Consider the following 14,247-nt stretch of genomic DNA (forward strand, 5'->3'; position numbering starts at 1 on the left):
TAATTTAAAAAAAAAATTTATTCCAGAATGAATAAACAGAACAATCCTCAATTGTCACACAATACTACATTTCCTTCAATTTCACATACATTGAGCAGAAATAGGTGACTGGGTCCAAACAAGTATGTAATCTAACTGCTTTATGAGCCTGATAATAAAAAGAGAACACAATCTAACCATCTCAAAACGAATAGAGTTTGTGTTTTATAATTCATCGCAGCACCCCCCTCCCCTCCCCTCCCCCTCCCCCGAACCAATGAGGAAAAAAAAAAAAAAAATTGGCTTGAATCACTACGGTAATCTGATAACATTTAGTGGCACGGATTAATTGGGCAAAGCAGGAAAGCTGCCACTTTAGTGAGATCGAATCAGTTCTATGCATCAGCTGTGTGTGAAACAATATCAATTGGAATATTTCAACAGATCGTGGTCAGATAGGAAAAGCTAGCTAGATGCGGTACTGAAGAAGCCCTGACATAATTTAGGCTTCCTGTGCCTTGACAGAAAATTAGGGGCCAAGTTAAAGTACAGTATGAAACAACTTATTTATGTGTGGGAGCCTGTTGGTAAAGGGGCCGTCTTAGTACTCATCTCCCGGTGCCTCCATCTTGTAGCCATTCTCACTGGAGCCGTAGCCGTCAGCCGATGGCACTGACTGCTGGTCCATCATCATCCCATCCTGACTATACTCTTCCATGTTAGGCGGTTCTCCTCCCTCATCCTCATTGCCCATGTCATCTTGAGGCCCCATGTCGTCTCGTAGGGAGCCGTGCCGCTCTTCTCTGCGCTCCCCCCTGTCTCTCTCCCCCCGTTCCCTTTTGTGCTCCCTGTCTCTGTCCCTGTCTCCCCTGCGCCTGTCTCTGTCCCTGTGGCTGCGCCTGCGGTCCCTGTCCCTCTCTCTGTCCCTGTCTCTGTCTCTACGCTCCTCCATGCCCTCACCCACTTCACCCTCGTTTTCCTCCAGCATGCGCTCCCCGCCCTCAGGGGCACCGTCTCCCTGGCCGACCTCCTCTCCATCCAGCCCCTTGCCTCTCTCCCTGTCTCTCTTGCGATCCCGGCTCCTGCTCCTTCTCTTCCTGTCTCGACTCCTCTCCCTACTTCTGCTGTCTCCTCCCGCTGCCCCCCCGCGATCCTTCTCTCGCTCTCGACGCCGGCTACTACTGCTGTTCTCCTCCCCTCCTGCGACTGGTCTTTCTCTCTCCCTTTCTCGCTCCCGGGAACGGGTACGTCGGCGGCGTTCCCGGGATCGGGATCGCCGCCGCTCTCTGTCCTTATCCCGGTCACGCTCCCGACTGCGCTCTCTCCGCTCCCCGCGCTCCCGATCACTATGAGTAGTCAGGACAAAGAGAAAAGTGTTAAATACACTACTCAATCTAACACCAAACGACAGGTCCTCACTAAAAAGTACTCACCCCCCCAGAGGGCGATCATCGTAACGTGATGCATCATCTCGGCCAGAGTGCTTGATGTTGACATCAGCTCCACCTCTCCTAGTGCCACCCAATCCACCACCTACATGGGAAAAAAAACACCAACAACAAGCAAAACATAAGAGAAAGTTAAATATGTGTTAAGTTAAGACCCCTAAACCTGTTGACATGTTCAGACTGATGACAGCACTGTGTCTAAAAGGGCACGAGGCTGCTGTGGTGTGGGTGTGTCGCTACAGAGAAAATACTACCCCAAAGCTCAAACTTGCATCATTCAGCCATAATGGCTGGATCTGTACTTTAATTTGCCACATGCTTGTGGCTTTTTCTTATCTGTAGACACTTTTATTTCTATAAAAACTTATTACTGAGGGTTTTTCTTGAATGCACCTCATCTCCAATCATTAGGAATATATTATTCACGGCCTTTTCCTCAATACAATACAGTTCAGTGCAGCTGTAAAGCTGCCACCCACACTAACGTCCAATAAAAGGCAACATGAGTTTCATGTTTAATGCCTTCGTTAATCATCTGTGATGTCAAAATATCTGATGTCAGCACAGGCAAAGAAATAATAAGAGTGGATTCTGGTCATAGTTCAGTTCAAAAAACAAAAACACACTCCCTGCTGCATGGCTGCTGACATCACACTGAACAACCGTAGGAGGTTGAACCAGTATCAGCCAGTGTTCTCAAGTAGTTGACTAGGCTGCATTCAAGCAACAGAAAGCTTGCACTGCTCTCCTTCCATCAACCCTCCATTCAACTACAACAAACAACTAAACTGTCAGGCCTTGATTAAAATGACTGATTTCTCTAAGTTTGAAAATTGTTGGAAACATATGGGATAATGCAAATACACAACTCACTAAAATATATAACATAGGTCTAGCTGTTTTGAGACATTTTAATGTGAAATAGTTACATATTATAGCTTTAATAGGCACTAATGTTTCTCAGCTATAGTACTGTTGGCTATTCCTTCACTTTGGTTAAGACTAACTATCAGATGGTTTGTGATGTCATTTGAGACATTCATTGTCCCTGGAGGATGAATTTTAATTATAACTTACTGCCATCATCAGGTCAAAATTTCATTTCATTTCATTTATAAAGGACAACGTGTGCCAGTGTTAGCCAGCTGGCTAATTTTCAACTGCAGTCTTTGGAGAGATGTTTTGAAACAAAATTTAAAATGATCAAATTTACAGAACAAAGACAAGAAGATGATATAAAAGACAGCAGCAAGACAAGTATTCTCAAGACAGAACACAAGCCATACAAACATCAGTACTGCAATAACAAACACATTGAAATGTGTTTATGAGCAGATTCCTACAACATTGATGATATTCCCATCAGTCTAAGCTGTACTTTGTGTTTAGTTGTCATTAAATGTCAGCATGTTAACACACTTAACTAAGATGGTAAAACATACTTTCTAAACATCAGCATTGAGCTGAGTAGCCTCACAGTGTCAAGTATAGCTGCTACAGAACCTGCAATGCTCCTCTCAAAAGAGTTCATGTAGAGGTCTTGGTACTGTCGCCAAGAACTCTAGTATTAGTTTGGGTTGAGTTCAGTTTATTCTTCTTTGGTATGAAATGAAAGCGTAATATAAGAAAGGCAGCTGACCTAGCCTTCGAGGATGCCATCCTTTGACAGTGCGTCCTCGTTCCACGTCCACCAGCACTCTCCTGCCGTCAATCTTCTTCCCATCTGCATGCTTGTAGGCAGCTGGAGAAGAGGAATTGGGAGAGGGAAGACAGAGGTGAGATAGGAGTAGGACTGCATCAATGTGGCCAAGGAAACAAACAGTGCATTATTATACTGACCAGGAGCAGGCGAGGCCGAGATGGCTGCTCTCTGGGTAAAAGCCGAAGGATAATGGGAGTAGACTTCCTTCCACCAGATGAGTGATCGATACGTTACACTTTTAACTGCATCATTTGAATACCCAGCTTTCACTTCTTTCACTATCTACATTAAATTAGAGTGCTTTATGTTGTCCGGGTTTCTTAAGGATACTTGTGAGGATTTAATTTCCAATTTTCTTGATGTGCCATCTCTTTAAATATATAGTTTACTACCTAATGATTCATTACTACTGTAAAGGCACGGTGGCAAGTTACTCTTCAGATTTGAATAAATACTCAATCTCTCACACAGATTTGACTGTGACAAACTAGAACTGTCAAACAAACCGCAAAGTGACATTCAATCTTCAGTGCATTTGCTAAATTTAACCAAACATGTTGGAGCAGTTGACATTGTAGTTGTATACAATGAAAGCACTGCTGTTATCATAATCATATGTACTGTACATTTTCCACTTAGCTTACAGGTGAAATGTCTTTTTTTTTTTTTTTTTTTTTTTTTTTTTAAATCATGTTTTATCATCCTGGCACAATTTGTATCGCTTCAGTATTCTGATTAACAATCTATTGTTTGTTTTAGTCCCGACACTTTGGACACTTGATTTTGACTTTTATTTTACAAATGCTTGAGAAAACATTTCTCACAGATTTGTTGATGTCCCAAAGGAAATGATGAAAAACTGAAAATGTGTGTACATTAACAGTATTATGATATGGCAATGGTCTGTTCTACTGTATTGGCTTTAATCTGCTGAAACCTTTTACCAGCTTACCATCCTCTTAATACAGCAACATGATGGACGCAAACCAACAGTAAGGAGCTGTCATTAACAAGGAGTCTCCAGCATTTGGCATATTTACAACCTTGTGTACAGTCAGACTTTGTCCCACACCTCATCCCATTATACCACACAACAGTCTTTTGATCCATCTTGTATAACGAAAGGACTCTGCGAGATCCAGGTGGCTCCTGGCTGCTACACTGGTCTGATGTGGTGATGATCACTGAGGGTACAACTTTTATGTCCAAGAACAGGGCCTTACCAAAACCCATCAATTATAGCATACAGTCTTGAGGGCCTTACCAAATCCTCACATACAATAGTATACAGTCTGAGGGCCTTACCAAACTCCCTCACTCAGACTATGCAGTTGATGGTCTTACCATAATACCTCACTCTTGGGCCTTATGAAAGTCTCTGCCCCAGTCTTAGGGCCTTACTACAATCCTTCAGCACCAAAATACAAATGCTGTCCCAGCACCTCCACCAGGGGCCTTACCAGAACCCCTCCAACGTCTGTGTTCACTAAGGATGACAACATCCCATCCAATGATAGGGCCTTACCAAACCCCCACCAGTCCTACCAAACTGACCAACTGAAAAAAAGCACAAAAAAAACAAAACAAAAAAACAAAAAAAACAAAACAAAAAAAAAAACGGGGCTGCTTCCTTACAGGAGTTGCCTTATCACAACCCCAAACAACTAATGAGGCTTGAGACATGTCTAGTAGAAATGATCTAGGGCATCCAGTGTCTTAACTTCATTACTGACATGTCATATGATGAAACTGTAGGATCTATTTTTTTTTTCTTGAATTTACTATTGTTTTGAAGGAATCTGTAAGGCCAACTTAACTAGTGTCTACATTTAGTTATGTAGTGAATAAATAATGTATGAATAGCCCATTTAGCATAATTACCAAGAAAATTCCCCTCATTTGCCTTTTCTATTAAAGCCAGCTCAGACATATATATTATATATATCAACTTCTCAGATGAGATTTGAACATTTTCCAGATCAAACGGGGTTGTGAATAATATCAAGCTAATTGGGCTCCCAAAGTTTGACTGAGAGAAACAGTTTGGGGAATGGAGTCACAGGAAAGTGTCATCTGAACAGCTGAGTTAATGTCCACTGCCCAGCTTCCATTATTTACATCTTTCACTGCCTTTTTAAATTGGCACTAATATTTAGCAGAACACTTGCGCCTAGCAGACACGTTGAGGTGATAATGATGATAGAATTTGATTGATGTCAACTTTGCCAGTTGACAGTGAATGCCACCCATCCATCTACACACACATTTAGAGAACAGTCATGAACCTACATGTTTCTAAATTTGCAGACAAAAATGAAACTGTACTAAAACTAAAAAAAGTTAGTACAATTTTTACTCTTATTGAAAATATGGTCGTTCACTTCTTTAAACAAGCACCTTTCCCTGCGGACCTACATTTACACATTACTGCAATTTACTGCTACACACCAAAAACGACTGAAAATTGTGTCACTATTGTTCTGAGAAGCTCCTACAAATTCAGTCAATCTGCACAGCATTAATCACAACAAACTCCAGAAGAACCTGGTGGGACTGACAGCTGTGTAATGTAGCTTTTTGATTTCTCTTACTTGCTCACTGACTTCCAGTACCTCCATACAGCTATGTCATTGCTATGTATGAGCCCTGAGCAACCTGAGGTGGCTTTAACATAAAGGGCAGAATCATTGGGCAATATTTAATACGCTAGTGGTCAGGGGTGCGTTCAATGGTCAAAGCCTAAGATCCAAGTAATAGCAGTTGCACTGAAAGCTCTTCAGGGCTTGCAAAAGAAAGATGCTTTTCCCATTGAACGTAGCTCCTCTTCCCTATGTAGGAGATGGAGGGTGGAAAGAAATCTTACCCATCATACAAACCCATTATACCAACCATATACTGAGCTGTGGTAGTAGGGTGTAGATGAATCATAACCATCATCATCTGCCAGCCAGCTCTGGCCAATAGCCATCACAGATTGGCGGCTGCAGTGGCAATGAGAACAACACACAGTTAATATACTGTTTAGCCCCACATCCCCCCTCAGTTCACCCCCTGTTGTGACTACATCATAGCTGTGATTCAGCAACTCTGGTCTTGAAGAGCTGATAGCACTAACGGCCAAAATACACCAGGCACGGACGTGGTGCGACACGTCTACCACAGCATGGCCACATCAGTGCACCTCCATTACAATCAAATGAAGCTGCTACATCCATCATAGAAGCCGCGCAGGTATCACACTCCTTATCTCTAGTTTTAAAACAAGGCTGGTCTACGCGGCCCTCCAACAGGTAAAAATTACATGAAACTGTAAAAACGAGTACTATCTGTTTAAAAATGATTAAAATAAATACCTCATCGTACCAGAGGCAATGTGACGCAGCAGTGCAACCTTGTGGATTTTTTTTTTTACATTGCACGTTAAAATAAATCAAATCAATGTGTATCCATGATCCTGTAGTTTAAATGATCTGGTTAATAAATTCAGTACCAGTTAATATAACCTGGTACTGAATTTGGTGAACTAACTTCAGTTGGCTATGCTAATTGAAGTTAGCATAGCCCCGAGGCTTCCCCGTCCTCTTGTTGTAGACTATGTAGATCTGGAAGAAACAGGCAGGGAGATGTTGGTTGGCTTTGGAATGCATCATAAGACAAGAATACCCAAACACGCCGCATCAGATGTGTGTATGAATATATCAGTGACACGCAATCCAGAACCACAAACTTCAACCAAAAACAACGCTTCAAAACTCTGCATAACTAACTGCATTATCTGCTGATCATCATCGTTCCTTCTATTTACCTGTCCATGAATGAACATAACACAGGTAATCTGGAACGTACTTTGTTTTTTGCAACACTCCATCAACTTGTTTACATAACATTAATAGGCAATATGAATTTGATCTGACTCACAACTAAAAGTACATATGAAAATAAATTTATAGAACACATGTAGACAGGTCTTATTTTTGTAATAGTTTAAGTGGCAAATGCTTTAACTTTCCAAAGTACCCTACTTGAAATCTACTCAGAAAACACGGTTGGCACGCAACCACATGCTACAAGACGCAGTTGGTGTATCAGGTAAAAAAAAAAACCTGCTCCGCCCCGCCTACGTGCTGCGTTGCGTCCGTGCCTGGTGTATTTCAACTGTTATATCCCAGAATGATGTCATTGTGTTAGATGGCACCATTCACTTGTCTAATTAGACAACACTGCATTTTTCACTGTGGCATCACCACCAGATTAAAATCTGTCACTAGTGTGGTGAAGTTGAACTAATCTCACCATGACCAGGGTTGAAGACCACCAATAAAAACTTTGTCAAACAAACAAGCTCAATACCTAGTCATACAAAAGATGGGTTTCCATACAGTCCTTGACACATTTCTGGTAAAAAAAAAAAAAAATCCCATTCAATGCTTGGTGACCAGTCTGACCTTGTGCTTACCATTACAGTCCAACCAGGAGAGCTGCTCTTCCACAGAGCTACAACGCCTAACAGTTAAGACAATGTGCCCTTGACAGGCAAAGATGTTGAGGTTCACAAATGAAAGACACTTCTACCTCTTGGTCCTCCCACTTTTCCCATGATGCCCCACTGAATGAAGCAGTTCCCATCCTCAACAAAACTATTAGTCAACTGATAACACGCAACAAACACAGACACACACATCACACAACCACCAGACTCCAATTTCAACATGCAAATTGTAAAACATATGTCTAGAAGTTCTGATTCCTTTGATGCCATAAACATCAATTTGCTTTACTAGTAGTTGTCACCTTCCCAAGGTGTTTAAAGAAAGCTGCCTCCCCATTACCATAACAAAAATAGCCATGATAGAATAAAGGGAAGGGGGTCCGACTGAAGAACCACCCTGCATGTCAGAGGTCAGTCTTTACGAACATGTAATATACAGAATGGTTTGAGCTCAGCACTCTTCATTGGTACTCACAGTGCATGTCTCGTTCATGCTCATACTCAATGAATGCATAGCCCCGAGGCTTCCCCGTCCTCTTGTTGTAGACTATGTAGATCTGGAAGAAACAGGTATGGAGATGTTGGTTGGCTTTGGAATGCATCATAAGACAAGAATACCCAAACACGCCACGTCAGATGTGTGTATGAATATATCAGTGACACGCAATCCAGAACCACAAACTTCAACCAAAAACAACCACAGTTGAATCAATGCCTTTCTAACAGTGTCAACAAATATAGAATATTATATAGGTCTCCTAAATGTACCATTTATTGCAGATCAGGTAGTAGTTCCATGTTTCCAGTGACTGAGCATATTCCTTTCATTATTTTTTGTTTTCATTTTATATATCCCTCGGTATTTGCATTGTTTATTAGGGTGCAATTAGCTGAGTTTTGTCTACAACATATACATACAGTACATGTAACTTCAATTACAACTATTTAGAATTTACATTACACTGACATAGCATAACAAAATTCTATTTGTAAAAGTTTTAACTAAGACCTGTCACATTCAGCTTTTCCTGCTTTCTTAGCACACAGCACCCACTACAGTGCCAGAGAGCAGTGGCAACTCCTGCACATACAAGAGTGCAGCTCATGCCAGTATGCGTGTTAATTGTCGCAGCCAGTTGCACAGAAGATTGCACACAGACTATGCTGGGAGCTTGACTGTGTAGCTCTTAACGTTTCATATCGTCTGCTGCTCAGGTGTCATTCAGGTTGCAGGTTAAGTTTTGAACATTTGAAAATTGTAGTTTATGGAGGAAAATTTCCACCCCTAGGCTTTTTTGAGAATATACAATCACAGTGAATTTAATAACAGTGTAGTTAGTAAACTTAATGCAAACATGTGAACAGGTGTAGACAAGTGAGCAACAGCAGCTGAGCATACCCGTTTGATGGGGCCATAGACCTCAAACTCACGGCGAAGCTTGGACTCTGTCGTATCATAGTTCTACAACAAAAGACAAAAATACCATTAGACATGAGCAGTGATGACAAAAGAATTACAACTGCTGAATTCACAGACCTGCTGTAAGTATACTTGAAAAAAAATGGATGTGATTTTAATGTACTCACCACTCGTGCAACAAACAATGTCTTGAAGGCATCACCTTGCGCATTGGGGTCATTATGGGGATCCCCTGACATAACGCAAATAGGAAAGCAGGATTAGTTCAAACCATGAAATCATATACAGTGAAAAGAGCTTGTACTGTATGTCACTGTGAAAACTTACAAAGCTTGAGTTCTGTCTCCACCACTGCTTGCCTCCTCTCAATCTTCTCTCGTCTCTGCAAAAGCAAAAGACTCAGTAAATGGTAAATCTGCAACAATCACTCAGGGAAGGCTCTCTGTGGATAACAATGCTCATAAAAATGCTAGTGCTGGCTTAGAGTCGCTGCCCCAGTCTGTGTGCGGCCCCTTGTGCTATGACCAAAATAAAGGGGAATGAACCCAAGTCAAACTTTTCATGTGTACCTGCTGTAAAATGATACAAACTGAGTTACCAAGAGGAAAAACTCACCAATAGTAACATAATAATCTGGTGCAAAATCCCCAAAATGCTGTCTGTATGGATTTCACTTCCATAAAATCTTGATGCTGTGTGTGAAACCATACTCTGCATAGATTTGCTAATTCCAAGACTTCTCTTGAACTGTTTGAGTGTCTGATTATGCATTTCACTTGTTTACAAAGCAAAGACTAATGATCATAGACAAGTCATGTGCTTGGGGATAACTTGGCATGGGATCAGTCCAGCTGAAATCTAAAACTGGCCACATGATCAAATAAACCATGAAAATAATGGGTGTTAAAAAAAAAAGCTGGTGAATTATTCTGTTAAGTGACTGGTGCTGTGTTTATGACAATAGATATGCAATCTTATAGATAGCAAGCCAATGATGCTTCGTACATACACGCACGCACGCACACGCATGCATAGCATTCCAAGGCAGAAAGCCTTGCTGGCCTTACACCAAATGACTTTTCAAATGACCTCACTGTCACAGACAAATTTCCAGTGTCAGAGTAAAATCATGACAGTTTTGCTATAGTTGTGGTGCGCTCCCGTCATCTTGATTGTTTGGTGTAAGGTGATGAACTCAGTCTGAGCTGTCTTAAGTCAGTCTTTTTCTCGTCTTCATGTTCCAACAAAATCAAACATGTTTAATATTATTGTAAGTCTTTAGTCTCTAGCCTCTTTCTCTCTCATGCAAATAGTGAAGTTCAATGACGTGAACTAGGGATGTCAGTTTTGGTTAATTTTGCTTTTGACAGACCAACACCCATTAACCAATAATTAGCTGTTTAATTTTCAAGAAAAATTGTGACGTAGTTTTCGTTAGTGAGAGCTTGTCATGAATTTATTTCCTCTGTGGCAGAAAAACATGTTACACAATCCCTCAGAAACTCCTGCAGGTTAAACTGGACTAACCAAACACTTTTAGTGCTAACTGATGCTAACACACTCACTATAAATAGACTTTAAGACACTCACTAGCCTAGCAACATTAATGCTACAAACAACCCATAATGCAACACTCTGTAGTAGTCAGTTTTACACCACTACTTTATCCATTCAAAAAAAAGATCTGATATTGTGAACATGTAACTGTCCAGCCGTTAGCAGAGTGTGTCTGCAAGTTAACCTATTGACCAACATGTGTAACTGGTCAAAATTAATCTCAGCAGTGAACTGTTGACATCCCTGTGAATATTCTCAACAACCAATAAGTGCGCCCTCTTCAGCAGCAAACAGGAAGCAGCATCTGGGTAGTTACTTTAACAGCCTAAAACACTGTACCATCACACACGGGGTAGACAGAGAACTAACAATGTTATGAGTCGCTGTTTAATTCAGTGTGTATCTCATCCACTAACCAGCCATTATTTTAGTGAGAAATCTTAATTTTTGAAATGGTTTGCCTCTCATTCCCACAGTGTTCTCCCGCTAAACTTTCTCAGCTCACCAATGGAGGCTGGTAGCAGGTTGAGGCGAAAAAGACCCAAATGTGAAGTTTGTATGCAAGTACAGCTTCTTTACAGATTATATCGATGCCAAATTGACAAGAAGACTGTTGACATATAACACCTTTTATCTTGTTTCTAGGACTGTTGTCAACCAAGGAAAATCTTGGTCAACTGAAATGGTACATAATCCTCAACTAATCGATTAGTCAGGACAGAGTGCACAGTGAGCTCAGCAGCCACACATTTCTCCGTTCTCTGTTTCACTGTTTTGCATCTTCAGGTTAGGCTAACCCATTCTTGCCAACTTTGGAGCTAACCGCCTTCACTTTTCCAGCACTTGGGGAAACAAAAGACGTGACTTTTTAGCATTTATTAACTGTTACACTGTAGTCTGTACTGTACATTTACTGCCAGACTGACAAATTACCACTAACCTTTTCCTCTGCTCCGCTCACATCCACTGTCATTTTCCTGCCCATCTCTCTTTCCCACCCGCTAAGCAAACATATTAAGCAATTCCCTGTTCCTAAACAAAGTTACGCTACCAATAGTGTCCTAGGTAAAAACACAGAGGTTGACTCACGTTTCAGAACAGCACTGCAAAGAGGCTCCCAAACACTATTGATTTCCAAATGAATGGATATTTGGCATTAAAAAACATTTTTGGCCTCTTGTTGTTTTAATTATAAGAGAAACACTGGTTCAGTAAAATGTTCAGTACGTTCAGTAAACGTTGAGTACAGTTAGACCCAGCAGTCTCCATTAGGTTGGGCAAGTTCAAAGTTGTGAAAACAACGGGGGTGTTTTGAATACACCCCCATTTTCACAGGTAATTTGTTAGTCTGTCCCTCCCACCGCAGGAAATAATAGATTAGTCCTAGAAAGCTATTGATGTAGCACTTTTCTCCTTATGAAAATAACAGATTATTCGACCAATGAGAATTTGGTCGGAGGCGAGCATATCGACCAACTAATCCACCAGTCGACCTGGAGACTACAGCCCTACTTGTTTCTAGAGTTATGTGATTTTAAGGTGATGTAAGGAATTGATAATGTATTATTTCTTAAAGGGAGTTTGGCATAATATTTTCCCCAGAGAGCACAGGGATCTTCATTTTAATTCAAACTGCTAATATGAATATTTTCTTATGTTTTGTCACCACTAACGTTAGGTAATTGTTAAAGTATGATACGGTTGTCCGACATTGACTGCTGTTAGTTAGTGGTTCGATTAATGGATTACAGTCTATTAATGTGTGTTTGTATTGATTACAGATGGTGGCTGATCAGGCATATTATCAGTTAATTGTACTCAGTTTCTAATGGCAGTATGTAGTAAATGGTTGGCCTTTGTGTGTGTGTGTTTAAACTTTCCTAATTAAACATGATGTGCTTCGTTGTGTTATTAAGAGTGCCTCTTCACAGTCGTTCAGTTTTAACTGAATTAATTAATTCATTTACATTTTCTTTTTGACTGGTTTTTCGGAACAAACCACTGCACGCACACACACACACACACAAGGGCAGCTGTGACCAAAACCAGCTTCTGTTTATATTCCATTGTTCAGCAGTTTTTCTTCTTGTAAATTTCCACCAGGAGCAGGATTGGAAATAATCTCAAAAAGAATCTAGTTATAGTCTTTTAAATAGTGACCCTGCAAGATCTCCAGTCTTTGCAAAATCTTATAGTCTGTGACTAAAAACTCAGTGACTTATGACACACTGTCTTTAGATGTGAGAGGCTGTCAGTCTTCTAGTGTATGGTAGGTATAAACATCCATGCTCTTTATTTTCTCACCTTCCTCTCCAGCCGCTCCTCACGAGTCTCAGCCCTTGTTGGTGGAGGGGCATCTCTAGGGTCCTGATCACAAAAGAGAATATGTCAACACAGGGTGAATGTACTAAGGAAGAAAATGTAGATGAAATAAAATATACATATTACAGAAGACTCAATATTCACCTCGAAGTGCCTGATGAACGGCGCAATGCCACTGTAAGGCTGGTTGTGATGTTTCTCATGGGGCAGCTTCTCCAGCTGAGGCAGGAAAGGGATGGGGTCCCGCGGTGCAAAAAGGGCCAGCAGGTTCGGAGGTAAAAACTGCGTCATCTTTCACCTAAATAGACAAATCAGTGCATAATTTATGGGACTATCAGCTGACACGCTGCAATACTCAACCAGTAGGCGACAGGCCAAAACCAATAACGGAAGCTGGCACGTAAGGTAACGTTAGCATGATGTGCTAGTTGTTGTCTTTAGCATGTGCCGTTTGTACACGTCTCATCAGTTGAGAAAACATTATTCGTCATACAAAAAGTACAGTTACACTATTGATAGAAGTTGTGCAGTAATCATTTTCACTCCAGCAATTAGCTTTGAGACTTTAGTGGAGCCCTTAGCTCCACTTAGCCAACATGCTAACTGTGCTAACACAGAGCCTCGTTATCTTTCTCACCTTCACTCCTCCTGTCCGGACAGAGGTTAGACCATGGACTACGGGGAGACGCGGGCGGTATATGCCGGTCTCCTGGACCAACTTACTCTAACTAAAGTAGACCAACAACAACTAAAAACACGGACCACTTCTGCCAGCCAGACCGTGTGTCGACAAGAAGTTCAATGTGTGCAAGCTTATGTTCTCAAAAAATAAAATGGCGGGTTACCGTAAATCGGCGACACCCGACGTAAACGCAAACCTCACGCGTTTCTTTCCCACCCGCATTCTGCGAAGACCCGCCCCTTCTCTGCCTCTGATTGGCTCTGACTCTGAACCCCAGAGCCATGTCTCACGCCTCACGCCTAAATCTAACCAACCTTACCAACGAAGGCAACGAGTACTAGCCAATCAGAGGCAGAGTAGGGCGGGTCTTCGCGGAACGCGGGTGGGGAAAAAATAACGTAAACCCCACCAGCACAAAGCATCACCACAGTGCTGATTTCAACCAATATTCAAATACAGTGTGGATAATATGATTTTTTTCCTGCATCATATATATTTAATGTATAACATGTAATTTAGCTCAAATAGAACTCAACCCCAGTAATTCTTTTAGGCATTTCAGGCTTTTTACGCATTTATAAATAAACTAAGGAAATAACTATCCAGCCACATAGTGTCAGTGACAGCCAAAACATCTGTGTTGGTTAT

The 14,247-nt window shown here is 41.3% G+C and overlaps 1 protein-coding gene across 1 annotated transcript; it reads right to left on the bottom strand.

The window, feature by feature from the left end:
- Positions 1-13,771, bottom strand: snrnp70 (small nuclear ribonucleoprotein 70 (U1)). Its single transcript, XM_044331872.1, has 10 exons — positions 13,555-13,771; positions 13,062-13,215; positions 12,900-12,962; positions 9,366-9,420; positions 9,206-9,270; positions 9,018-9,080; positions 8,094-8,175; positions 3,067-3,168; positions 1,413-1,512; positions 1-1,325 (listed from the first exon to the last, which is right to left on the bottom strand). Exons 2-10 carry the CDS (start codon positions 13,206-13,208, stop codon positions 581-583), a joined length of 1,422 nt encoding a protein of 473 aa, XP_044187807.1. The 5' UTR covers positions 13,209-13,215; positions 13,555-13,771; the 3' UTR covers positions 1-580.
- Between the last annotated feature and the right edge of the window lie 476 nt (positions 13,772-14,247).

Source organism: Thunnus albacares, chromosome 17 (assembly GCF_914725855.1).
Source record: "Thunnus albacares chromosome 17, fThuAlb1.1, whole genome shotgun sequence".
NCBI classification, from domain to species: domain Eukaryota; kingdom Metazoa; phylum Chordata; class Actinopteri; order Scombriformes; family Scombridae; genus Thunnus; species Thunnus albacares.